Source organism: Neofelis nebulosa, chromosome 4, assembly GCF_028018385.1.
Source record: "Neofelis nebulosa isolate mNeoNeb1 chromosome 4, mNeoNeb1.pri, whole genome shotgun sequence".
Lineage (NCBI taxonomy): Eukaryota > Metazoa > Chordata > Mammalia > Carnivora > Felidae > Neofelis > Neofelis nebulosa.
This window is the reverse complement of record NC_080785.1, coordinates 156,369,803-156,397,676: the sequence shown is the minus strand read 5'-3', so window position 1 is coordinate 156,397,676 and position 27,874 is coordinate 156,369,803. Positions and strand designations below refer to the sequence as shown.

Below are 27,874 nucleotides of genomic sequence, written 5' to 3'. Positions count from 1 at the left end.
ACCTCCCACCTGCGGAATCAGCCTCCACCGTCCCCATTGCAGAGGAGGCCAAACTTGGCCCGACAGCCCGCGGACTTCCATGGCCGAGCCCCGGGGATGGGCCTGAATCACAACAGCAGCAAGGGGCAGCTGACTGCCAGGCGTGACAGGGAGAAACACCGGCAGACGCGGCGGCCCTCCTCCCCTGGGAGGGGTAGAGGCCAGGCTCGGGGGCCATGGCTAGGGCTGGAGGCCTCGGGTGTGGCTGCACCCATGAGAAACAGGCCCGTCTCACCAGGTCGGGTGCAGAGCACGGGGGGCAAGTGTGCAGCGCCCGGGGTGGGCCGGGCCCCCAGCCCAGAGTATGTCTGTGAGTGCGGTGGACGGTGGCGGGGGAGGGGGGTGTCCACCTCGTATTCCTCGGAGCCCTGGGACAACTGCCGGAGCTGGGCGTCCAGCTGCGTGAAGCGCCGTGTGATCTGCTCAATGCGCGCGTGCAGGTCGCGGTACTCGCTGTACTCCGCGTTAAAGTCGTTCTTGTAGCTCTGGCGCTGCTCCGAGGAGGAAATGGTGGCATATTTCCTGGGGAGAGGGAGAGAGGGGCCAGCAGGGCCCAGGGGGCTGCTGTGGAGAGAGGCTGGGGTGCCCGTGGTCGCCCGCGCCCCGCCCCCCACGAGCCCCCACCTCGTGGGTGATTTCCTGGCTTGAGCGGGAGCCTGGTCCTAGAACTCCCACACAGCAACATGCAGTCGGATCCTACCTCCGCTAACTTGCGGTGCGGGGGAGAGCGTGGGGCGGGGAGAGGGGGGGCCAACCAGGGAAGTACTCACAGCAAGTAGTCGGGGGTCTCTGAGGTTGACGTGGGAACGCTCGAGCTGTTGCAGGCCCCATTTAAACCTACGAAGGAAGAGCAAATGCGTACCTTCCGAGTCCACACCGAGACCCGCACCAAGCTCTGTTGTCCGGAGGACGTGGAAGGATAGCAGAAGGGGGGTCAGGAAGGGCAGAGGGAGTGTGAGGGCTGGGCAAGCGACACCTCGGGGGCCTCACTGGACCCAGAAGCGCCGCAGCCGAGCCAAGTGTGCGTCCCTGGACCACAGTCGTGCAAAGTGCAGGGAGCCCTGGCGTGCCGCGTGCACGTTTCCGGCAAGCAGCAGAAAGGACGCGTTAATGACAGGGCCAACACACGGGCCACTTGTTCAGAGCTTGACCGATCCAGAGACCTTGCTACCTCTGCTGACTGCATGTAAAAGACCGCTACTCTGAAAACAAGCAACGCCCTTGTCCAAGGTCTCTGGCCCTGCAGGACGAAGAATGATGGCCACCTTGTTCCTGCCCGCATCCCAGGCCGTCCACTAGGAGGAGCTGGAGGACACGGGACTGTCCGCGGCTCTTGGGGGCAGAGTAGACCAAAACTACCATCTAGCAGATTTCCCGGGGGGGGGGGGGGCTTCTTTCAGACGGCCTTTTTTCTCAGCACGGAAGACATCTGTCACCATGCAGTATATCCTCGGTACCCACTGTGTGTCCCTCTGACTGGAAAGCAGCCCACCTGGGAATCCCTGGGCTGCAGGGAATGATTCCCACCATGGAGCACACCTCTCCCCCGTCTCGGGGCCGTGGCCCGATGAACACACATGTAAGTTTAGTCCGTGCTTCCGCGACCCACGCTTTGCATAAGGTACGCCTTCCAGAGTGTTCTACCATGTGTGGGCCCAGTCAGCATTGCCTCATTTAGCCTTCCTGAGATCTTCAGGTGAGAGAACAAATGGAGAAACCAAGGCTCAGGGTCAGATTCACCTACCACCTGAGACACCTCTGGGGTCTGGCCTGAGCAAAACTTAGAGGCCCTACTCCTACTGGAACACTCTCTGTGCATCGTCCTCACTCAGCCACCCCCCTTCACTAGCCGAGCTGATTCCCACCGTGTGCCCCGGGCCTACAGGGAACCCCCCACAGCTGCCCCCCCCCCCCATTGTCCCTTCTACCAGCTTCTCCTATGCCTCCCCCATGCCTGGGTCCCCCTGTGAGAGGGACTCCCCATCCGACCCCTCAGAGGTCAGTGGGCCTCCTGAGTTCGGCCTGGCTGTGCCCAACCCCCACACCCAGTACACCAGCCTGCCCAGGAAGGTACCCTGAAGCAACAGCAGGGGTCCAGGGACCGAGCAAGAGTGGGGGGCAGACACAAGGATGGGCGTAGGACCCAGGAGTGCACCTGCAGCGCAGGCACGAGTTGGGGCTATGGGCCCAAGGTGGCATCAGGACAGGGGTGGCTAAGAAGAGCCATCTGCCCGGCAGATGCGTGGGGGTCAGAGGCAATCGTGGCGCAGGGCTGGGACAGTACCGCACAGAGGAGTGGGTTAAATCGATGCCTGTGCCTCCGTGTGGAACACGAGAGCGAGAAAGCTCCCTCACATGCTGACCTGGAACCTTCTCCAGTGAGTCTGAAGCAGAGGCAGGGTACACAAAGAACCAAGGTGGCTGTTTCCTGCTTGTACGGCTGCCTGCACAGGCAGAGCACATACTCTATCCCAGAAGGAGCCTCGGAGCAGGACGGGGGGCCTCTGTGCCCAACCGTTTTGTTACCATTCGAGGCACCTGCGAGACACAGATGAAGACAGTCACCCAGCCTAAGGCACAGCTCCCAGTGCCTCAGCTGTCCTTACGCCTTCCCTCGGGCCATCTTACTCCCTGGTTTGCCCGGTTCCAAACCTCACTTTCTCACTTTAATCCGGGGACAAGCTACCTAGGCCACTGTGTCCTGGGCAGGACCTGAAGCCACCTGAGTCTCACGTGTGGGGCCCACCCCATGGTATTCCTCCTTCCCAGGGCCCTTCCAGGGGCACATGGGGTCTTGCGCTCACCGTTTGGGACAGGATGTGCTGACCGGTGGGGCCTGCTCAGGGTTTATCTCCCCAGGCAGGACAGGCTCAAGGGAACTAGGCCTCACCTCAAGGGAGGGGCCGGCAAAGGCCTTTCTAGAGAGCAGTTGAACAACTCATTAAAAATAAGGAGAATGCAGCTCCACCCTTGTCCCAGGAATGCCTCCTGCTCGGATCCTTTCTGGACACCTAACCTGAGAGCGGCAGAAAGTCACACAGCGTGAGACTGCCTGCAGGAGGCAGGTGCAGCTGCGTCTCTGTGGCCACATCATGCTGATTCTGTTAACAGCCACGTGGGGTGCTCAGCTCGGGCGCCTAGGGCCATGAACTCAAGGTGACCCAAGCTCTGGGGGTGAAGACCCCCACTCCCACCCCAAGCCTGGCCTGTCCATACACCTTCCCAGTAGCTCTGGGCCCCACAAAGGTTCTCCCGCTCTCTCTCCAGCCAGCCTTGCACCTGCTGCTGTGATCCCAGCTTTCTCGACTTCGGCTTCCTCACCTGCTACATGACCTCATTCTGACTCCTACTGCCTGCTGTTCTATGGACAGCTTCCCAAACCCAGTCTCCACAGGCTGAAATATTCACTAGTCAGCAGGCTACACAAGGCCTGCGGCAGCCCACGTGCCGCCCCACTGCCTTCCCTGAACCCCAGCCCCACCCTGCTCCCCTTTCAGTGTCTGGGACCTCCCTGCAGCCAGAGCTGTAGCCTGGAACTAGCTCCTCTCCGGGTGCGTTGTTTGCCTCCATGGGCCTCAGCTCGGTCGGGTTCTGTGCACCCAGCACCAGCCTGGCACACAGCAGGGACTGCAGAAGCCTCCGAGGCCAAGACCACTGGGGCACTCACGACCTCGTACAAGAACACAGGGTGCAAAGGGGTTGAATGTGCAGGGTGTGCCAATATGGGGGTCCATGGGGTGGTACAGCCCCCTCTGAGCAACGGCGGGTGTGGGGAGCTCAGGCTCCTGGCAACGTCCTCCTGCAGTCTCCCACCACCAGGCCTGTCTCCTGGTACCTACCCGGGGCATCTGGTGGGGCTCCAAGGGGGCTGGGCATGTGGTCTGGCAACCGGGCCTGGTGCCTGTCCTCAGCTGCCCTCTCCTTATCTTTGTGCTTCTTGGACTTCTTCTTGGATTTGCTGCGCGATGAGCCGCCATGGGGCCTGCTGGGCTGGGCACAGTCCGTCAGCAGGGGCAAACCGAGGCGCGTAGTCGGGGCCGGGGCGGCCACTTCTCCGTGATCACAGTCCCGGCCGCTGTGGCCCAGGTCATTGCTGACGTCAGCCAAGGGGTCATGGGCCCTCGGGGGCTCCAACCGCGGGGGCAGGTGGGCATCCGTGCCAGCCAGCGGGCCTGGGGTAGGCAATAGGGCCTCGCGGCCATGGGGTGCACTCAGCTTCCCATTGATGGCAGGCTGAGCTCTCTGGGTGAAATGTGATATCCTGGGTTTCTTGTTGGCCAGGGGATCGATGAAATCAGGAGGCTGTGGTCGTTTCTACAAAGGAAGGGAAACAATTTTAGAAGGGAGACTGTGTCTGGAACCACTGGTGTCCCTTGAGAAGTGGCTGGGGAGCAACAGGCTGACCCTGAGCTCAGCAGCGAGGCCCTAGGAAACCCGGTGCCCACCTGCAAGGCCCACTCTGGCCACAAGGGGGCACACAGAAACAGCCAGGCCCTTGCTGAGGCAGGCTCAGCCCACCCTGAGTAGGAGCAGAGAAGCAGCATCAGCAGAACTGGCCAGCTGAAGCACTCAAAAAGGCCACCTCTAGGGACTGGTCTGAAACGTCCCTGCTTCCAGCATCTTCCCTAGATGAGGGGGATGGTGACAGAATCAAGTCCGAAGGATACAGGGCAGCCCCACCGGCTGGGATATCCACCCCCCTAGACCCAGGACTCCTTGGATCCCCATGGCAACCCTGTTACGTGTGCAGGCCTCATCCCCATTTCACAAGTGAGAAGGCTGAGGCGCGTGAGGCAGGGACGGACCACAGACAGCCCAGACCCAGGGAAGCAGCTAGACAGAAAGATGGTGGACAGCAGGCCCGCGATCAGGGGGAAGCAGTGCAATGGGGCCCTCAGCCCTCTATTTTGGCCCCAAAGCCAGGGCACGCAGAGACCTGACCTCGCCACAAGCAGGCTTCAGAGCCTTGGACACGGGCTGGGAGCCTCCAAGGCAAAGGAGAGAAGGGAGATAAATAAGGGACCTGGGACAGGGGACTCACGGGCCAGAGCATGCAGGTAGGGACATGTGAGTGCCCTTGCTGACTACTGATTAAATCAGCAGCGGCCACCACTCACAGGGCCCTGTGCCCGCAGCCAGCACACTCCATTTTACAGAATCTTCGCGACAGCTTGAGAAGCAAGCGCACCTGCCATGCCTGCCGGCTCAGGGCAACGCGGTGGCCTGCTCTCCATCCACCCACAAGTACTCGAGGGAACTGCGCCAAGGGCCCGGGCCTGGGTCCCCAGACTGGGGGAAGCCAGGCAGCTGCTCACTCCACACCCGGCCCTGAGCCAAGGGCCCAACAGGCTACCCGAACACTGAGGTCCGGCCTGGCCCCCTGGCTCCTACCCCGCCCTCCCCCCTCACCACTGCCACCACCACCTGCGGTCACACCCATGCCTGCCACTCCTACCTGAGGGGGCGAGGCCGAGCTTCCATGTTCCCTGGGAGGACTGGAGGCAGCAGGGTCTCCGGGGAGGCCACCTGCACTCTGTGGCTGGCACAGCTTCCTATGAAGGAGAAGTGGGGTAGTTGAAAGGCCCCATGCACACCCAGGCCCACCTGCCTTTCCACGGACACCATGCTGTCCCACCCTCACCCAGGGATTTGGGGAGGGGCCAGATGCCCTGGCGAACCAGAACGGGGTCGAGTACGCCGGGAACATCAGGGCATGGTAGGCAGAGAGCAGCCTGAGCACGTCCAACCTGGGTTCATCCATAGCCCAGAGGACCACCCCGCTCAGTGTCCTGCTGCGCCCAGAAGGGTCAGTGGACACCCCCTCATCTAGACACCCGTTACTGTGGAGACCAGGGACCCAAGTAAAATTGACTGGATATTCAAGGTCTGTGTCACGTCCCTGTGGAAGCTGGGTAAACTGGAGCACCGGCCCCCTCCTTTTAAAAACAATCATTCAGGGTGCCTGGCTCAGTCAGTTGAGCGTCTGACTTCGGCTCAGGTCATGATCTCACCGTCTGTGAGTTCGAGCCCTGCGTTGGGCTCTATGCTGACAGCTCAGAGCCTGGAACCTACTTCAAATTCTGTGTGTGTGTCTCTCTCTCAAAACATTAAAAAAAAAAAAAAATCATTCGTCCTAATAATGCTGCTTACTGCAGAAACTTTAGAAAATGCAGAAGGGGACTGAGATGACCTGGCATGACAGGAAGTCCTCCTGGATTCAGGAGGTCCTCCTGGATTCACTTTCCTGGGAGCCACATTACAATACCTCCTCAAGGGCGACAGGGGCAGCCAGAGATCCACAGGAGGGGTACCTGAGCATAACAGTGCAGCCAGGGACCAAACAACTCTGACACTCAACGGGCAAACAGAAGGCCTACTAGTGACCCTGGCCTGAGGCCCCTCTCTAATCCACCTCTCATATTCCCGGAGGTTACGAGTCTCACAGGAGCCCAGCCGCCAGCCCGGTGCTATGTGTGGTGCCGCGGGCCCTCCAAGTGCCCTGCAAATGTCTGCCACGGGGACCATGTCGTCTGCACTGCTCTTGAGCACTGACAAGCAGAGCACAACTCCTTGACCGATGGCCACATTACAGACCACTGCTGCTGCCCCCTCCACGGTGGCCCCAAATGCAAGGAGAGCCACAGGAAAAGGGCCTGCAACACGCAAGCACGCACCAGGGTAAAACAGTCCGTGTGGCCACAAGGGGTACTGCCAGTCTGCTGTCCGGGCCACAAGGAAGCAACCGGAGGCATTCACATGCACTCTTTCCAGCCTCCGTTAAAAAGGCACGAAAGAGGGGAAAGACAGCAGCACGGTCTAACGCAGAAAGCAGAAGTGGTGACTATCTTATAGGAGCCAAGAAAACGGGGTCCCAGACCACAGGACCCCACAGGCCTGGGGGTCAGAGCCTCAGAGACCGCAGAGAAGGGGCTCCTGCAGGGCTGTGCGCTCTCTGCTCTGGATCCTGGTCCACTGCGGGGAAAGATCCCACAGTATGCTGAGGAGTGAAGGAGCCCAGGCCTTCTCTGGGAGGCCAGGAGGCTGCTCAAGCCACACCTGGACAACAAGATGGACAGACGTGTGGCCTCGGGAGAGGAGGAAAGAGAGGGGCCCGTGGGGCTTCAGAGAAACCTCAGCAGCCCTCCTGAGGAGGTGAAGCCACTCAGAGGAAAGTCTTGAAGGCCTGCACCCGGGCCTCCAGGTAACAAATGTGAGAGAGACAAGAAAATGCATTTGAAAGGGAAGAGAGACTCTATAAGCAGATGAAAATTTTAAATCCACAACAGAAACACCAGCCTTAGTATCCTCAGAAAGACAAAGGACTCCAAATAGACAGTTCTCCAAACGAGAATAGACATTGGTCATTCTCCAAACGAGAATAGACATTTCTCCAAAGAGGACACACAAATGGCCAAGAAGCACATGAAAAAGTGCTCAACACCACGAGTCGTCACGAAAATGCAAATCGAAACCACAAGGAGATATTACCTCACATCCATAAGAGGGCTAGAATTAAAAACAAAAAACCAAACAGAACAAAAACCCAGAAAATGGGGGGAAAAAAGCAAGTACTGGTGAGGATGTGAAGAAACTGGAAGCTTTCTGTGCATTGTTGGTGGGAACGTAAAACGGTGCGGCTGTCGGGGAGAAAAGTCTGGCAGTTTTTCGAAAACCTCAACTCCACTCCTCCTTCCTCACCTGAGAGGACTGAGACTCTACGTCCATACACATCCTCTGACACAAATGTTCACAGGAGCGCTACCCACAATCACCAAGAGAAAGAGATGACCCGAGGGTCCAGCAGCAGATGAATGAATAGACAGCTGTGCTGTATAACCACACACGAGCCACAACAAGGAACAAGGCTCTGCCACGTGTTACAATCTACAGGAACCTTAAAAAACGTTACAGAGTAAAAGCAGCCAGTCAGAAAAGGCCACGTGGTGTGTGATCCCGTTTATATGAAACGTCCAGACAGAACAGGCAAATCCAAAGACACAGAAAGCAGATCAGTGGTTACCAGGGGCTGGGGGAGGGCGATGGGAGTATCTGCTACTGCGGGGTTCCATTTCTGGGGACATGTTCTGGAACAGCTAGAGGTAGTAGCTGTACAATGTTGTGGATATAATAAATGCCACTGAATTGTGAGAAAGAACAAAGCTGGGGGCATCAATCCCGTGTTTCAAGATACAGTATAGGGGCGCCTGGGTGGCTCAGTCGGTTGAACGTCCGACTTCGGCTCAGGTCATGATCCCACAGCTCGCGGGTTTGAGCCCCGTGTCGGGCTCTGTGCTGACAGCTCAGAGCCTGGAGCCTGCTTCCGATTCTGTGTCTCTCTCTCTGCCTCTCCCCCACTCACACCCTGTATGTCTCTCAAAAATAAATAAACATTTAAAAAATTTTAAAAAAGACACAATATAAAGCTATAATAATCAAAACAGCAAAATACTAGCACAAAAAAAAATTGACACATAGATCAATGGAACAGAATAGAGAGCCCGTAAGTAAACTCACGCTTATATGGTCAATTAATCCATGACAAAGGAGGCAAGAATATCCAACAGGGAAAAGACAGCCTCTTCAATAAATGCTATTGGGAAAACTGGACACCTATATGCCAAAGGATGAAACCGGATCACCTGCTTACATCATACACAAAAATAAACTCAAAATGGATTAAAGACCTAAATGTGAGACCTGAAACCATAAAACTCCTAAAAAGAAAACACAGACAGTAATCTCTTGTACACCGAGTTTAGCAACATATCTGTTGGATGCATCTCCTCAGGCAGGGGGAAGAAAAGCACAAACAATTGGGACTTCATCAAAATAAAAAGCTTTTGCACGGCAAAGGAACATCGACAAAACAAAACGGCCTACTGAACAGGAAAAGATATTTGCAAATTATATATCTGCTAGGGGATTAATACCCAAAACATATGAAGAACTCACACAACTCAACACCAAAAAAAAAAAAAACCACCCCACAAATAATCTGACTTTAAAAAGGGCAGAAAATCTGAACAGATATTTTCCCACAGACCTACAGATGGCCAACAGCTACAGGAAAAGATATTCAACATCACTAGTCATCGGGGAAATGCAAATCAAAACCATGAGATATCACTTCACACCTGTCGGAACGGCTAGTATCAAAAAGACAAGAAACGAGTGCTGGTGAGGATGGGGAGAAAAGGGAACCCTCCTGCACTGTTGGGAGTAATGCCAACTGGTGTAGCCACCGTGGAAAACAGTATGGAGGTTCACCCCCCCCCCCAAATTTAAAAATAAAACTACCAGGCAATTAGCAATAGCACTACTGGGTACTTATACAAAGGAAACAAACAAACGAATCAAAAATACACAAGCTCCCCTAAGTTGACCGAAGCATTATTTACAAGAGCCAAGATATGAAAGCAACCTAAGTGGCCGCGAATAGATGAACAGATAAAAAAGATGTGGAAGATAAAAACAACGGAATGTTACTCAGCCATAAAAAAGGATGGGACCTCACTGTCTGCAACAATGTGGATGGACCGAGAAGGTATTATGCTAAGTGAAATAAGTTAGACAAACAGCATATTATTTCCACTTATATGTGGAATCTAAAACATAAGATGAAATAAATAAATAAATAAATAAATAAATAAATAAATAAATAAAATGAACACACAAATAAAAAGAGAAACAGACTCATAAATGCAGAGAACAAACCGGTGGCTGCCAGAGGGGAGGGGCTTGGAGGGGGGGAGAAAGAGGTGAAGGGAATTAAGAGATACAAACTTCCAGTTATAAAATAATTAAGTCACCGGAACAGGCAAAAAATTATAGCATGGGGAACACAGTCAGTAACACTGTAACAGTCTCACAGGGTTGCAGACGGTGACCACACTGCACTTACTGGTGAGCACTGAAAAATGTACAGAACTGTCATATCATTATGCTGCAGACTCCAATCTAATGTAACACCGTATGTCAACCATATTTCAACAATGAAAAATTTTTAAATAAAAACATCACTCCCACGGAATGAGAATGTGATGCTACAAAAAACCAGACCGAAGACCAGTGGGAACTAGAAACGATTGGCAAAATCGTTTGGAGCACAACCCTCCCCCCGTACCTCTGACACCCCCACCCCCTCCCCCTCTCTGCCCCCTGCCTCACATAAAGGGAGGTTGCCGGAGGAGCATAGGAAGCCTTTCCAGGAGCACACACAGGGTGGGAAGAAGGATGAAGGGAGTTTTCAGGCTGTGAGAGCAGAGACACTCGCCCCAGAGCACTTGCCAGGCCACGCCGTGATCACGCAGACGTGTAAATGGCTGGGTGGGGAACCTCCAACCCTTGTGGGCCAGGCCTTCAACATGGAGGCAAAAGTCCTCGGGATCTGAAGGCCCAGACTTGGGCAACTGCCAATCCAATCTGACTGAGCTATGGCAGAGGGGCCAATCAAAGCCCTTTCCTCAGGAGCTGTATCCCTTCAGCACCGGGGCAGAATCGCAGACCCAGGAATGGGAGAGCTTGCACAGGGAGAGGGAGAGGGAGAGGGAGAGGAGTGAGGAGAGCGAGAGGAGAGTGAGAGGGGAACAGGAGTGGAGCGGTCTCCTGGGGGAACCGGCAGGACCTCTGATCCGCTGAAAGTGACAAAAGGCCATGGGACAACCAGGGGAAGCTTGGGTTGTGAAGGACAATGCGAATGAGCAGAGTAAGTGACAGGGCAGCCAAGCAGGTTACCAAGTCCACAAAGAGCGTATGTGATGGGATGGTGACTGTGGTTTGGCGTGTGGTCCAGATGCCTGCCCTCGGGGAAGCGAGGCCAGGACAAGTGCAGGTGGTGGCAGGGTTGAGGGGAGTGAGTGTAAGGCCAGGCAACGTTGCCAAAGTCTCATCCTGCAATGGGAACACCTGGGGCAGGACAGGCCCCAGCAGCTACACACATGGGGAATAGAAGCACAGAGAAAGAATCGAAAGGATGCAGGAAGTGGTGTCCGTGTAGAGCAAAGCCTCAGGGGCCCAGGTAGACTCTGCAAGCAGAAGCGTGCTTAACTCAGGTATGGATTTTGAACAAGCTGTAGGAAAAGGAGATGGCCCAGCTTCTGGGGTGACACTCGTCCCTACTCCCCACCAGCAGAAATACCCCAAGGCCCAGTTTTCCTTCCTGCCATGGGGCCATGGCTTCAAGAACTGCTATGCATGGGGTTTTCTTTGGGGCGTGAACAACCTAAAAAAGAACTGAGCAGACAGGTGGCTGGGGTCACCTTCAGCGTGGTCACGGGCATCGAAGATGCTGACCCTGACTTCTGCACACCAACCAGTTCAAGCTTCCAAGGACGGTAGGTGCTGCTGGTAAGTCGAGTGTTTCCTGGTGAGGCTGATCCCTAAGCTGGCCCATGCAGAGAGAAGAGCACCATGCTGGCCCGGGCGAAAGCCAAGTGCCTTGGGTTTACAGGAGTCCTGGCAGCTCATTCAGCAGAGCAGGGAGGAATACGAGCCCAGAACTGCACAAAGCTCCAGAGCTGAGATTCCTACTGACCCCACCTACACACACACACACGCACACACACGCACGCACGCACACACGCACACACAGGACACACAGACACACACACACACACACTCCTGGCCATTCCCCTTCTGGGGAGCTCAGTGTGGCCAATGCCCTTAGGGTCTGAGAACAGCAGCCAGTTAGTGAGAGGCTCTGAAGGACGGGAGGACAGGAACAGTCTTGCAGTGAGTGTCCCTCGTGTGCCCCTTGCCACCTCCAAGCACTTGGGTAGGTAAACTTGACCATGTCAACAGTGGTCAACTCAAGACATATTTAGCTGGGGCAACAGCAGACCCCAGAGAGGGGATGGGGGCGGGGGTGGGGGGGTCTTCTGCTGAAAACCTCTCCTCTCAGTCTCCCCAAGACCTCTGGACAGCCGGAGCCCTGACCCTCGGCGGGCCTAGAAACAGGTACTGGCTTGGGGAGGAGTGCCCTGCAGGGCTGACGAGAAACTCCGGGTTCACCTAGAGCGGCCCCAAATCGGCTCTGCTTTCTACACGCAATTAGTGCTTTAAACAACTGAACTTCAAAACACACACACACACACACACACACACACACACACACACCCCTCATAAATAACTCCAAGTCCCTGAGAAATCACTTAAGGACTAATTAGTGTATCAGCCTGCTCTGAACGCCGCTTCACAGCCCGGCTCCCAAGTCAGGCATCAACTGAGAAGGAAATCATTAATTGCTTGCCTGAGCCAGGCAGGGGCCTACTTAACCACTCCTCCCCTGGGCCACCAAGGCCACTCCTGACCTCAGGTCCCAATTAATCTGAGAGGGAATGTGTTTAATTAATGCTACTTAATCATGTCTGTGGGGAGTTTTGTTTTGCTTTGTTTCTCTCTGCTTCAAGATCTCGAGAGGTTCTTCTTAAGAAGGAAGTGGCCTACAGCAGAAGCCTGTGGGGGTGTGCAGGTTTGGGAAGGGAGCCTGATGGGAAAGGAAAGGAGGCACTGGGATAAGCTGGGTGGACTGAATCCTTCTGTCTGGGCATTCTGGTGTTCGGGACAGTGACTTGTGCCCTCCACTCCACCCAGCAGGGGCTGGCCTTTCCCCCGACAAGGGGCCACGGTGGGCTGCCCGGGCACTGTGGCATCCCAGGCAGCGGGGAAAGACTGCCAGAGTGTCTCCATGGATCCTTCCATCCTGCTCAAGGGCCCTGTGGCCTTCAGAACCACACAAGGCCACCCCAGCATCCTCAGGACGAGATCTGCCCCAGAACCAAGGTGTGGGGACAGGCCCAGAGATGGCGGCATTACCGGACCAGCATCCGCTTCAGCAGCTGCTGGTCCCCTTCCGAGTAGCCGGGCCAGTCCTTCTGCACATCCTTATACACACAGTCCTTCAGCGTGCATGTGCCATCCTTGGCATTCACGTTGGCCACCTGTAAGAAGAACCAGAATCACCTTGCGGGAAGCCCAGGGGAAGCAGGAGCTACTGACAGCATTTGATGGAAGGTGGGGGGCAGACACACAGGAGGGGAAAGAGGACAGAACCCAACCCCCCCACCCCTGCCAAATCCCCTGCCTACCGGGGCAGCAAGCCCTGGGATGCAAAGGGGTCAGAACACCAGGTCCTGACACAGGTGTCTTACAGCTGCCGGAAGACAGGTTGGCTCCTAAAGGGGCGGTGCTGCCATCTATACTCACAGGACCCCATCACCAGCCTCCCGACTGAACGTTTCATCTTAGGTGGGGCCTTTGGGAGGTGATGAGGTCATGAGGGTTTGGAGCAGTGACCCCTATAAGAGACTCCAGGGGGCCCTCGCCACTCCTGCCACGTGATGACACAGGGAGAAGACCCACTCTGTGAACTGGGAAGGGGGCCCCACCAAACCCCTAATCTGCTGGCGCCTCGATCTTAGGCCTCCCAGCCTCCAGAACTGTGGGAAGTAAACGTCTGTTGTTTATACGCCACCAGTGTATGTTATTCTCTCAACAGCAGTCTGAACAGACCGACGCCCGCTCTCGAATACACACTCCCGGGACACACGTGGCGGAGGCTGGGGCAGCCGGGGCCTCCAGGGGCCAGGCTAAGTCCACCTTCCCCGCAACCAGCCAGCCCTGCCCGGGCGGGGTACCAAAGGCTGAGCTGGTCTCCAAGACTGTGAAGGCAGACTCAAAACGTTGACCCTGAGGATGCTTATAGAAGTCCGGGCCCCACCCCAAAGCAGGTACTTCCGGGACTATCTCGCGGGCCTCTGGCGCACGGCCGCAGGGAGCTGGCGCGGCGGCTGTTTTTCACTCTCACGGGCTTCTGAGAGGACTCTGTGTCACAGCGGTTTCCACAGGGAACATTTTTTAATGGTTGAGTAATATTCCACCAAACATCTGCACTGTGATTTACTCAAAGGTTTCTCCTTTGTTGGATGCTGACGCCATTCCCAGTTTCTCTGTAGCATATAAACAGACACCGCTGTGTGCAGGTTTTTCCATGCTGGCGACGTTTTCCTTCGGCCAGCTTCCCAGAAGTGGGATTAATGGGTCAAAGGCTCTGAACATTTTTATGGCTCTTGATGCGTTTTGCTAAAATGCTCTCCAGAAGAGCCACCCACCCGTCAACACTCCCACCCATGGAGGACGAGCCTGTGGGTTTCTCTGAGGCCCCGCCAGCACCGGAGACAGATGCTTTAAATCTTTGCTTTGGATGTTTTCACAGAAGGAAGAGGGAAGGTGCCTCTGAGGAGTGTGCTTTCGTGTGTGTTGCTCATCGGAATCCCTGATCACTTGGGGGCGGCTGGAAATGACCAGCCGGGGCAAGGCCCGGCCCACAGTGTTCCCAGAGACCTTCTCCTTCCTCAAGCTGACGGGGTCCTGATACTGCCCACGACCACCAGGGAGAACAAGCTGGGTAGTCAATACAGAAGCACAAGGCAGATAGGGCCATTTAGAAGAAATCACAGTAGACACGGGAGCACCCTCTGCCACCGACACCACGGGAGGCTGCTGACTCCAAATCAACCTAGGAAGCCAGAGCCCAGCAGGGTACCTCTCTGGTCCTGGGAGCAATGAGAGCATCTCAGAGGTTAGAAAAGCAGCAGGAACCCCTGGCACAACGACATCAGCACCGACAGATCCCCATCTCTTTGGAAAACTGAGCCCGCTGGCATTCTTGCTGCATCGGAGGACTGCTCAGAGGGTACATCTCAGATGTAACTGTGTGCACGGTCAGTTAAGTTTCACGTTTGAGGGGTTCAAGTGCTTCTTCTTTACTCTGGGCACAAACAGGGCAAGAGAGGAAGATGGGAGCATGGGCGTTCCCAAGAACACCACAGTAGGGGCCAATGGCGGCCTGACTGGGCAGCGGTGTGGACTACAGGCATGTCCAGGGTGGGCACAGGTCCCACCTGCGTCTTCAGTCCTGGCTCACGTCTGAAGACCTGGCAATCTGCCAGCCCTGCCTCATTCTGAGCTCCAGCCCAGGGGAAGGGCCTCCACTGTGCTTCCCTTGAGTTCCCAAGGATAAGGCTGACACCTGCGACTTCCCAAGGAAACAAGCCCCCTAAGAACATCATTCCTGTTCTGGAGCTTTCTGGATGCTTTGGCAAGCCCCTCTGCCAAAGAAAACTTCTGAGCCATCAAGCTACATATCTACCTTCTAATAGGCCAGGAGCCAACTCGTGAGCTCAGAGGGAGAAACCTTAAAGCTTGGTCCTCGCCTGCACAGCCTCTGAGTGGGGGACAGTGTCTCAAGAGGCCACATCCACACAGGGTTTCCTGCCAAGTAGAGCCCCTGAGGCCAGGGTCCCGGTGACGTGAGGGGCCGCGAACCCCATGGCTCATCCTCAGACACAGCTACCAACTGTCACAGCATGTGAGTTCCGCACTGCTGCCAGGAGCGTCTGAGGTGGGATGCAGGTGAGCTGGCGGACAGAATCCCTGGACGCTCGGCCACGCCTCCTCCGCAGGATGCGACTGTCATGCCAGCCACGTGGACCTCACAGCAGGGCTCCACGGTGGCCCATCCCCACTTCACAGCAAGGAGGCATCTGCGTGGTCTGGCTGATGTGGCGAAGCCAGAGCGAGCCGTTCACCTTCCCAGGGGTCCTCAGACTCCCTCCGGGGGCTTTGGGAGACAGGCCCCGCCCCCTCCTGCTCCAAAGCCTGAGCCGTGCCCTAATAGCAGGCTTCACCTGCTGACATCACGTTCAACCCCTCAAGAGGCGCTGCGGGCAAGCTGCAGCCACACACGGAAGCCTGAGGGTCTCCACGTGAAGCCCCTTGCCCAGAGCCACGGCTGGTGTGTGGTAGGGACGCCCACTGACCGTGGATGCGGTCACCCAGGCTTCTTTAAATTCTAAAAGCCTCAGGCGGCTGAAGTCTTTGTTGGATCCTCTGTGCTGTGCCCGCTGCCTGTGTGGTAGCAGACAGCGAAGGAGGAGCATGCTGACCTCCCTCCGGGCCAAGCTCGGAGCCACTGGACAAGAAGCACCATGGCCAGCAACGTGTCCGTGACACCCTCAAGCCGGTCCTAACCCGGGAGGCCGAGGCTCCGAGGCAGGCTGCGAATCTTGGAAGAGATCCCAGGAAGGGCTCTTCCCAGCACCCCTGTGTCCAGACCCTCTGCCGAGGCCACTCAAGGTTGACTGAACCCTCCACCTGGCCCCGGGCAAGCACGAACCTGCTGGAGGAGGCCGTCCAGCGCATCCTTGTCCGCCTGGGCCAGGCCGTCCTTCTGCAGCCGTAGCAACAGCTCGGCCTTCCGATAGGGCCTCAGCGCCAGGAGGTGCAGCACTCGGTCACGGAAGGGCCTCTGAGACACCCCACTGCCCCCACTAATGCCACCGACACTGCTCTTCTTGATGGCGCTCGCCAGGTTGATTGGCGTCGCCCGCTTCCGGGAGGGCACGGCGTCCGTGGCCCCCGGGGCTGGTTTCCGAAACTGAACCTTCTTGCCTGCAACGAGAGCCAAGGCATTAGGGATTTAAGGGGGTGAGGGGGTACGGCCTCTATGTCCCTCTGCCTGGGGCTGATGCCGAACTCTGAGCGAGTGCGTGGACGCCTGCTGACGGCCGACAGCCCAAGGGGAAGGCAGCTGCAGCCCCATCCAGCCTGGCCTGCTCCGTGGGGACCTGGAGAGCTGAGTACACCACCTACTGACCACACACAGCTACCAGGCCCTTGCAGGGCCCCAAGTGTCAGAAGCGGGAGCTGCAGGAAACAGAGGTATGTTCAGAGCTTTAATGGATTTCATCAAGGGCAGCCCGACTGCTATACGGAGAGGGCGGCTGATGGAAAGGGTGGGGGTTCCTGAACGGCCAGAGGCAGGCGCCCCCAGAGCCCGCACATCACAGCACTCTCCAGCCACAGGACCCGCCATTCTCTTTTATGATAAAGGAGGAGTGGATAAAGGTATGGGGCCGCTTGGGCAGCTTCTCTGGAGACCCCGGGGTAAGAGCAGCTCCCCAGGCGGCAGCCCCGTCAAGTGCTTCTTGGACAGACCCAGAGTCCCGGGGGGAGGGGGCAGCGGCCCGATCCCCCACGCCCCTAGTGCGAACAGACTCCAGCACTGCTCTTGAGGGAGGGGCCTCTGCTCAGAATTTGTTAACTCCACCCTGGACGGCAGCACGGCCACTGAGGGAACGTGCACGGCCAAGTGAGGTCAGCGCGTGCCTCACGTCCCTGGGCCAGAAAGCTCTCCACAAGAACTTTTTGTTTTGCTCTCATCCCTTAAATCTCATTTGTCAAATTAATACGGGAAGGAGTGCCGTCAAAATCCTTAGGGCCAGACTTTGTTCCCAGAGGACCCAGCTGATGGGCTGACGCAGGGTAGAGGAGAGGCCTGACGCAGTGGGACATATATGACTACGCTTTCAGAGGCCAGGAGACAAGTGCTGCCACCAGAACTGAAACCAAGAACTCTCGCCGTCCCCAAAGTGGTACAACAAGCCACGCTTTTGACGTTTTTGGCTGAAGGACCCAGAAACTTACTAAGATGTATACGAATGTCCACATTTGCACGCTGAGGCGAGAGCAGGCAGGGGAAGTATTTCTGGATTCTGGCTGCTGCTCTCGGGCGGCTTTGTCCCCAGCAGCAGCTCACAGCCCAGGGCATGGGCTCAGCGTTCACTGGTAGCGCGGACTCCTCCTGCCTAGGGTTTCGGTCAGAGCCAACTCCACTGCCACGCCAGTGAAATCACATACTCCTTTGGGGGCCTTTGAAATCCTCCCACCTTTTCTCAAAAAACAAAAAACCCCAAAAGCCATTAAGGTCCTGTTTGCTGTAAGCCATTTTGTGCCTTTCTCGGGCCTAACGCCCTTCCTCTTGGCCTCGAATCCTGATGACTCTTGAACTTGTCTGGGTCTAGGTGCTGGGAAGACTAAAGCAAGAATGGAGCTTCCTAAAAGTAAACACTTTTCACGCTGCTGGTGTCTCAACTTCACCAAAACCGTTTCCAAGCAGATGATGAGCTGCCAGAGCCTTCTCGTCCAGCAGGAAATCAACACATTTCCTTCCCAGTTGTGACCTGACAGGCCCTTGCTGGCCCCGACCCAGCAGCAGACCATTTGCCATAGCGCACATCTCACAATCGGCACCTTGCCGCTGGCCGTGTCAGGCTTGGGGAAGAGCCAGCCAGGCGGGTGAGGGCAGGGGTGGCAGCTGAAGGAGGACAGACCCCAGCCCTGCCATCGAGGAGCGTGTCTATCTCCCTGATGGGTAGGGATTCCCGAGGTCAGAACCTGAGAGAAGGGCTCGTGGATTCGGAATTCCTGGAGTTCTTGGGGCTCATATTCAAACCGGGGAATCAGCAGGTGCCACAGCCCCCAACAGACTCGGCCAGTACAACAGGACCTTTTCTGGCCTGACAATGAGAGATGGCTCCCCTTGCTTGGGGCTGCACCTCTGTCAACCCATCGTTCCCACTCCCGGCCAGGACAAGCCTTCAGTCCCTCCCGCTCCCCACCACAGCTGCCCAGCAGGCACGAGCCCCCCCAACAGGCGGAGTCGCAGGCCTCATCCTCACCCAGGTAGCGGCCTCCAGCCTTGATGACGATGGCACCACGGCTCCGTGTCTCCTCCTCAGCTTGTGCCATGCTCTGTCGTGCTTTCTGGTAGGAGTCATCGGTGGCACACACCGTGATCTTGTCCTGGATGCTGCCCAGGCAGTCCAGGTGAACATCCCCGTGGCTGCAGAACAAGGGGCCAGAGGCTAAGGTGAACTCCTGGGATGACAGGGACACACGGTCTGGGCGCCCGTGCTCCCCCGTTACCCCCCAGCTGGAAAGGGGCCCAGCGCTAACTTGAGCAGCATCGTTTCCACACAGCGTATCTTAACCTGGAAAAAACAAGGGAACCCAGGCCCCTGGGCAGAGGTAGCAGGCCTGCGCCTGTGCCCTGGACACACTGAATGCAGCAGCAAGGCTCGGGTATGAGAAGGGGGGTCTGGAATGGCCTGGCTGGCTCAGTCGGTAGAGCATGCGGGTCTTGATCTTGAGGTCGTGAGTTCAAGTCCAACACTGGGTATAGAGACGACTTAAATAAATACCCCCCCCCCCTCAAAAAAAGAGAAGAAGAAGAAGGGGGCACTGCGCCCAGATGAGGCCTTACCTGGATACATATTGCTGGATGCAGTCAAAGCTGCCCTGGGGGCTGTCACGGCCAATGTTGGAGAGGTAGAAGGAGAAGGTCCGCGCCTCCGTGGGGCAGTCAGGCTGGGGGATGGAGATGTGCTGCATGGAGAGGGAGAAACATCACTGGGAGGTCCATATCACGGAGGGGACCGTGCGATGGGCCATCCATTGGACCCCAGACCGTCCCCCACAGCTTGACACAAGGAGGAAGTGCCAGTGCTTTCTAAGCATGGCACGTTGGTCTGAGGAGCACAGAGCACTTAGCACACGCCCGGAGCCAGGGAGCCCACCCTGATCTGGGCCATGAGCCAATTTCCCACCCAGCAAACGGGGCAGATCTGGCCTGGGACATGTGTGAAGGTGACGTGAGACAAGACGGGCAGCGGTAGCTATCAGTGCACACTGAGCAGCCGATATGCTCCAACCCTTGCTCCCCTGTGGGATACACACTCCACCTGGATGTCCATTCACTGTCCTGCAGCCAAGACCAAGGCGGGTGCAGGCCCCGAGGGGCTCACAGATCGGCCGCACCCTCCCCCAACAAACCGTGACACGGTTACGTGTGACAAAGGATGAATGTCTTGGTTAACAGAACCCCGACTTTGGACAGTGCCTCTGCAGAAGGGTGGGACAGCCTGACCGGCAGATAGACAGACAGCAAAGGTCCCGGCCAAGGTGCAGGGCTCGGTGCAGGTGGGATAGCATTGCGCCCACAGGCCGGGGCTGCATTCCAGGCCAACCCTCACTGGATTGAAGTCCTGGGGGCTGTGGAGGAAGCTGGTGGGAAGATCCATGCTCCGGTTGCTGGCCCATATTTGGGGCACAAGATGGGCCTCCAGAACCCTCTGTTACCAGTGGGGACTCCTCATAAAGTAATCCCTGGGTTTTGAGTGCAGGAGCTCAACACAGCTAGGCACACAAACAAGGGGGTGCAGAAGAAGGCCCCATTCAGGCCTTATCCTTGGGCTGCTAAACCACCTCAGTATGCCCAGGCCCTATTTCTTCTCCACTGATGTGAGACCACCATGCCTCCCTCATCAGCACTGGACCAAACATGGCCCCGACTGAATTCCAGCCTTGCCCAGCTGTCATATGTAAATAAGGGCAGTTCAGCCTGAGACTGAGGACACGGTGGCTCAGGTCACAAGGAGGGCCGCTGCCCTCTTCACGGCCTCCCCCGCTTCACCGCTCCGCAGGGTGGTGTGTGGACCCATAAGGGAACCTGCACGTGCACCTGGCCTAGAGTTGGCCCCAAAATACTGAGTGACCTGCCCAGCCTGCAGTCAGTCCCTGCCCCAGACGTGCACAGTGAGAGCCAACGTGGCACAGACTGGCTCCCAGATAAGGCAGTTCAGCCCTGTCCTGCCTGTACGCGACATCTCCTTGTCTCACGCTTGTGGCCATCTTGTGCTGCCGGCCCATCCCTTCTTGGATGTGACGTTTGTTTTCCATCACAGAAGCAGCCGGAACACGCCGCCCAGATGTTGAGGCTCAGGCTGCTGAGGGTCACTGCAGGAGACGTACCCAGAGCCAGATACGCACTGATGCCGTTGCCCAGAATGCAGCCAGAAGCTCATGCACCCCAAAGTCAGCAAGTCAACAGTAGCTTCCAGTGGAAGCTGACACCCCTGCCATCGGGTGGCACTTCCTCCACCTGATCCTTGAACCTCCTCCTCATCTCATCCTGGCTCTGATGGAGACATAGCCTCCCCAGGCGCCACTTTCCAGCTCAGTCTGCTCAGAGGACAGTGGCTGCCTCAAGGGGAATGGTCCTCACTGGGCTGTCACCCCTGAGAGGAGGGCAGGAGGTCAGGTCTCAGTCCCAAAGTGATTGTGCTTCTCTCTGGGTGGGAGCTGTGGGGACTCTTCGCCGTGACTGTTTTATGCCATCTAAACTTTTTCCACACAGGTGTGCGTGCCCACCTCCAAAATTCGTCCTGGACGTGGGGGTCCCAGCACAGAGCCCGGAGGTGGGTTTGTGTAGCCACTGGGGCCACAGGATGGTGGGAAACCCGGGGCTTGAAACTGATGCATGGGAGAACGTGATGCTGCTGGGGACAGGGGAGACACACACAGAGGTCTCCAGTATCCTTCAGGACAAAGGCGGGGACACCCGAGCGGGGGAAGGAGGAAGGCAGAGGGGAGGTTTGCTGGGAGCCTGGTGTGGCCAGGACTCTCGGCCCCATCCCCGCCCAGCACTACCACGGCCTGAGGACTCCTTTAGTTAACGGGCTGCTTTGCTGCTCCTCAGTGATGCTGGTTATCGGTTACCAGTCGGTGGGCACCGAGCAAGGAAATCCCCCATCGGGGCATGAATAGACCAGGAATGCATGGCTTTCTCTGTGCCAGCGAAGAGCTTGGCACATGTACCAGGATGTGGCCCGACAGTCAGCCCTGCTCAGCTGCAGCATGTGCCTCCTGGACCGAGTCTCGGCTGCCCCATGGGGGCCACCATGTGGCCCTCAGCTGGCCTGGGCATGCAGGTCTGGGTGCTTCTAAGGTCAGCCCTGACTCCAGGTGATGGGGGCAGGGGGAGTCACTTTAAACTAATCGAGTGTCTGTGTACACAGACCCAGAGCAGCAAACAGGCTTGTCCTTCCTGGGTGGCCCAGAGTGCCTCTGAGACCTGTGAGGGGCACAGGTCCCTGCCAGAGCCCTTTCACCTCCTCCTTTTTATTTATTTTGAGAGAGAGAGAGAGAGAGAGAGAGAGAGAGAGAGAGAGAGAGAGATTGAGAATGTGCACATGTAACCAGGGGAGGGGGAGAGAGAGAGGGAGAGAATCCCAAGCAGGCTCCACACCATCAGTGTGGACCCCGAGGCAGGGCTCAATATCACGAACGGCGAGATCATGACCTGACCTGAAATCAAGAGTCAGACACTTAACTGACTGAGCCACTCAGGTGCCCCTCACCTCCTCCTCCTCCTTTTGAAATCCGTCCTAAGTGGGGCCTGCCCCCCCCCCCGATCTGCAGGTGCAGGCGGGAGCTGTGAAAAGGCACATCAAGTCCTGGTGGCAAAAACTGGCGGGGGAAGCGCTTGATACTCCATTCCGGTAAGAACAAGACAAACAGGTACGCACAGGAACCCAAACTCCAACTGACCAGGTTCTCTCTGGCCAGAGGAGGTTCCAGGCAACACTTGCTTTCTTAGTTATTTTCGCTTCCTAAAGAAGCCTCAGAATAAAACATGTGCTGGGTAAAGAGAACTACGGTTGTCCAGCTGAACTTGACTTCCAAGAGCAAAGCAGCCACTTCAGCCCAGGGGCACTCCCTCAACCCCAACACCAGGGTGCATTCTAAGCACCTCCCTGCATTCCAAGAACCGCTCTCATGCCCTCACTCACCGAGGATGCTCAGAAGAGGGAGTGCACGCCCCTGCCCTCTGTTCAACCTTGGCACACAGATGGTTCCTGACTCTGCAACACCCCATTTTAGAAATTTTTTAGACTGTTTTCAAATTGTCCCTGTGACAACACGGCAACAAGCACCCTCGTGCCTCAATCATGTGCACATCCCGGACTGCTCCTTCAGAGTTGGCTCCTGGACACACAGACAGAAATGGGTCAAAGGCTTTCGACCAGCCCTGCCAAACTTCATTCTAGAAACTGCAGTTCAGGCTCCTGCTGCAGCACAGGCAAATGCCGCAACGCTAAACTGCCCTGGATACCACCCCTACTTCTCTTTTTTCATCAACGGAAGAGTTTTGGGGTGGGGCTGGCCAGGTGGAAGTTTCTTTTCCCCTCTGGAGGCTGACTTTTCACCAGCTGTCAGACGTTCACAACTCAGAAGTGAACCCCAGGGGCACCCGGGTGGGCTAAGTCGGTTAAGCGTCCGACTCCTGATTTTGGCTCAGGTCATGATCTCACAGTTTGTGAGTTCAAGCCCTACATCGGGCTCCGTGCTGGTGGAGCCTGCTTGGGATTCTCTCTCTCTCCCGCTCTCCCTCAAAATAAATAAAATAAACTTAAAAGAAAAAAAAAAAAGTGAGCCCCAGAAAGCAGAGGGGCCCAGGTCACCCAGCTCAGTGTCTGGGAGAGGGCAGGGAATGCAAACACAAACATGGACGTGGCAATGAAACAGAGACGAACACTTTGCTCTGGCGCATGACACCCTAGAGGCCAACACGCTACAAGTGAGAGACCTGGCAAATGCCATTAGTCACCCCAAGGAACTAGCCAACGCCAGGGCCACAACCTCCTCAGGCAGGCCTGGCTCCCATGGTGCTTACAAGCATAGGCAGGGAGGAGACCAGGCCAGATCTGACTCCCACCACCTCGCCCCCAGGCAGCGCTCATGGGGGACATGCACTAGGGGCCGAGTGAGCTTGCTGTGGAGTGAGCTTGCTGTGGGCTGCAAGGACACTGGTTTTCTTAAGTCCTTATTACCCCACACACACACACAACCCCCAAGGCAGAGAGCCCATCACCTGGGCGAGGAGGCTGAGGGACAGTGAAAAGAACTGGCAAAGGCCCCTGAGCCACGGGCCTACAGATCTTCAGTCTGTCAGCTTCATGGGCCTCTGGGAAAGACGGTCCTTGTCACGCTATGCAGAGCCTGGAACGTGGACTCAGCCCGTGGACCATGAACACTGAATGGGCCTGCCCAGCCCCACCCCTCTGGCCTCCCGTTACTCTCTCTACCCAGCCTACCTCACTGGCCCCATCCCCAGCCTCAACTATACACAAGCAGCTCAGCAACCAGGAGAGGGGGGAGGGGAGAGCCCAGGCACCCTGCCTCCTCTGGCAGCATGGTGACTATGCAGATGTGGCCTGGCCAGGAAAGCGTCTGCTGTGTGTCCAGCACCAGGCCAGGCCCCTCACACCTGGCAGGGAGTAGGGGATGCATCCCATCACTGCCCAGGAAGAGAAGGATGACGTCCAGACACGGAGGGTAGACCTAGTGCCTGACCCTTCACAGCAAGCAGGGAAAGAACAGCACCCCTCCTCTCTACCTGGCACAGCCCTCCCCAGGCTCACAAAGGGAAGAGTGGAGAACTGTGGCCTGACTGGCCCAAGGCTGCGGCACAGGGCCTCTGTACCCTCAGAACCTTCTAGAAACTCTGTTACACATGAGAAAATCCAGAAGGAAGGAAAGTGGGTAAAGCATGATTCCGACTCTAAGGTGGCAGGACCCCTGACTCGAATGGATGTGGCTCTCAGGCTTTGCACAGAAATTTGGGTGACACAAAGCATGGCCCAGGAGAACCTCACGGTGCTTCTGTGAGCGGCCGTGTGGTGTCCTGCTGACCAGAAAATGCTGCTCACAGGATAAGCCATGGCTTTTAGTGGCCCTTTCCATGCATCTGCTTCCTCATCTTCGCGACTACAGAGGGTACAGCATGACTATTGGCCACCAGAGGGCACCATGGGGCCGGTCTGGCAGCAAGCCGAGGGAGCCCTGCCCCCCAACACTGACCTCTGCCCCTGGGGAAATGTCCCAGGGACAATAAAGGGAAGGCTGCCACAGGACTGATGGGACCAAAGAGAGATGCAGAAGTTCCAGAGGAGGAACTGGGGGAGCGAGGAGTCTGGGGCCTTTCAAGAGGTCTTGCTGACTTTAACTGGTCTTCGCAATAATGTCAGTTCAGTTCAGTTCAGTTCACGTGTGCACCTGGCCAGGCCACAGCCCCCGGGGACATCACGAATGCTAATCTGGATGGGGGTATTCTGTAGATGTGGTGGCATCCACAACCACCTGACTTTAAGAAAGTGACCCTCGGGGCGCCTGGGTGGCGCAGTCGGTTAAGCGTCCGACATCAGCCAGGTCACGATCTCGCGGTCCGTGAGTTCGAGCCCCGCGTCAGGCTCTGGGCTGATGGCTCGGAGCCTGGAGCCTGTTTCCGATTCTGTGTCTCCCTCTCTCTCTGCCCCTCCCCCGTTCATGCTCTGTCTCTCTCTGTCCCAAAAATAAATAGAAAACGTTGAAAAAAAAAAAAATTAAAAAAAAAAAAATAATAAAAATAAAAAAAAAAAAAAAAAAAAAAAAAAAAGAAAGTGACCCTCAATGGTCTGAGTGGGCCTCACCCAATCGGCTGAAGGCCTTGAGGAAACTGAGGTTTCCCTGAGGAGAAAGAAGGTCGCCTATGGACCACAGTGCCCATTCCTGCCTTCCCCATGGATGACTTTCAGCCTCACCAACCCCACAACTATGTGAGCCAATGCCTTGCAATACATCTCCTTGTATCTTTGTATCTGTACACACAGACACGTGGATGTTCTAGAGGCTCTCTCTCTGGAGCACCCTGGCAGGTGCACAGATCTTCTTAAGGAGGCAGCCGGCCAGCTGTCAGGTGGAAACTAACTGATTTAGACACTTGTGGCAACCCTTCAGATTAAAAAGAGAAAAAGAGACAGACAGACAGACTTGCAATAAAGACCACAAGAAAAACCAGTGTTTCAAGGTATGTTTGGTGGGTGAGGGATTTGGGGGGCGGGGGTAAGTCCTAAGCCTTGGGAGGCAAGGATTGTGGACAACTAATCCTTTCTTTTATTCTCCAATTTTTTTCTGTAAGGTGGTCATTTAGAATGAAATAAACACATTTCACAAAAAATGGGAGTGCTGAGTCTCTATACCTACCCCCTGGGCCAGCAGCCCAGTACCAAAATCAGACACCCATGGTCCCAGGTCCAACAACAGAGACCAGCTTCCAGGGAGGCTACAGCTCCAGTCCCACTTGGCCTCTGGGACACCTCAGTTTTTTTGTTTTTTGGGTTTTTTTAAAATTTTTTTTTACATTTACTTATTTTTGAGAGACAGAGCACAAGTGGGGGAGGGGCAGAGAGAGAATGAGACACAGAATCCAAAGCAGGCTCCAGGCTCCGAGGTGTCAGCACAAGAGCCCGACGTGGGGCTTGAACTCACAAACCGTGAGATCGTGACCTGAGCTGAAGTCGGACGCCCAACCGACTGAGCCACCCAGGCGCCCCTAGGACACCTCCGTTTTGAATCAGCACAGAGATCAGATCAGTACAGGAGGTCCAGGAGTCATTGGCTACAGGAAGGAAGCGGAGACTCTGAGGGGCCACTGGACAGAGAAGCTGCATTCGCCCCAGACAGCCTCTTGGTGTGGCCCTGGCTGTGAGACCAACCTGGCAGGCCTCAGCTTGGCACAGGCCCTGGCCTGACACAGAGCTGGATGGGGCCAAAATGCTGCCCCCAGCCTGCCTCTGTGCCCAGCAAGCCATGACAGGCAAGAGAGCACACTGGTCACAATTCCAAATATGATTAAGACAAAAAAGACTCACCCCTTGACTTCCCTGAAATCGGATTGACGGTCTCAGTGAAACAGAATCCTGCAAAAAAGAAAAACAGGAAAGTGTCATGAAGATATCTGTAAATCCAGGGATTTACTTCCCAGTTGTAGAAAGAGTACTGTAAGGACAGAGCTGTCAGGAGAGGCAAGAGAAAACACATACACACTGAAAATGCCAGGAAAGGTCACTGAAACAGAATTTTAAAGGACCGGCAGGAGTTCTTGGATGCTGTGGGGGCCAGGTATATAAGAAGTAAGAGTGGAGACACAGGCAGTGGGCAGTCCCTCACTGTCCTCCCCAAACCAACGTCAGCCCAGGCTGTCCTGCCCCGGAGACACCCTCTCAGAAGGGAATCACCATGGACAAGCACCACTGCCCAGAAGGCAGGCTGATGAGGTGATGCCCGCGCCCCCCCCCAACCCCCCCCCACTACCAAACACCCTGCCAAGACAGGGCCCAATGCCTGCTCAGTTCCCAACGTCACAGCTTCAGAACAATTTGTCACCGAGCTTGGGACGGCGGAATTTCCAAATGTCACAAGAAAAAATATACTTAAAAACTCAAAATACTTGAAGCTTCAGCTATTCAGAGATCAGCCTTCTGTCAGAATTTCAGAAAGAACATGGGTCCAGATGGAGGGTCGCACCTCTCTTTCTCACCCATCTTGGGCCCCAAGCACCCACCTTCTGCACAGCAGATACCGCCCCACCGCGTGGTCCTGGTTTGTCACCACAACCCTCTCCCTCAGCCCCCAAACCCACCTGGCCTCTGTGCCCACTGTCCTCCCCAGCCTTCTTCAGACGGCAGGCAGGGTCTGGGCTCTCCCACCTCCAGTCGAGCCCCACCTGCCCTGGGGTGAAGGAGCTCTCCAGATTTGTGGAAAGAACCAGCCAACGGGGCACCTACGTGGCTCAGTAGGTTAAGCGTCCAAATCTTGAGTTTGGCTCAAGGTCATGATCATGGTTCCTGAGACTGAGCTCCACACTGGGCTCTGGACTGACAGCATGGAGCCTGCTTGGGATTCTCTCCTTCTCTCTTTACTTCTCCCCGTCTACGCTCTCTCTCGCTCTCTTTCTCTCTCGCTCTCAAAAAATAAACATTTAAAAAACCCCACTAATAACACAAAATTAAAAAAAAAAAAAAAAAAAAACAACCAACGGGCATGCTGGCCTCTCGGTGCCCATGGACCCATTAGCCGCTGGGGTGAGGGCTGCGGTTGTGTCGCAGACATGGCTCAGCCAGCATGGACCATGCAAGCCACGCATGTACCCCTGTCCTTTTTGTTTACCAGGAACCCCTTCTTTACCCAAAAATCTCAAGGATCCTGTCATCGGGAGCAATTTGTCACTGAGTGTGGTGCAGCAGAATTTCCAAACGTCCTGAGAGATCACACCGAGCACCAGTACCTACCTCCATGGGATCGGACACCCTAGAAGCTACCCTATACTTCCAAAGCA

The 27,874-nt window shown here is 56.1% G+C and overlaps 1 protein-coding gene across 2 annotated transcripts in view; it reads right to left on the bottom strand.

Moving 5' to 3' along the window:
* Nucleotides 1-27,874, bottom strand: part of ELL (elongation factor for RNA polymerase II) — a 78,402-nt gene that overhangs the window by 3,929 nt on the left and 46,599 nt on the right. For both annotated transcript variants that reach the window (XM_058727401.1, XM_058727402.1), the window contains exons 2-10: nucleotides 26,409-26,456; nucleotides 19,142-19,263; nucleotides 18,558-18,721; nucleotides 16,214-16,488; nucleotides 12,853-12,977; nucleotides 5,495-5,591; nucleotides 3,879-4,353; nucleotides 810-876; nucleotides 390-561 (exon numbers count right to left, since the gene is read on the bottom strand). In XM_058727401.1, coding sequence (XP_058583384.1) covers nucleotides 390-561; nucleotides 810-876; nucleotides 3,879-4,353; nucleotides 5,495-5,591; nucleotides 12,853-12,977; nucleotides 16,214-16,488; nucleotides 18,558-18,721; nucleotides 19,142-19,263; nucleotides 26,409-26,456 — 1,545 coding nt within the window. The remainder of the gene's footprint in view (nucleotides 1-389; nucleotides 562-809; nucleotides 877-3,878; nucleotides 4,354-5,494; nucleotides 5,592-12,852; nucleotides 12,978-16,213; nucleotides 16,489-18,557; nucleotides 18,722-19,141; nucleotides 19,264-26,408; nucleotides 26,457-27,874) is intronic.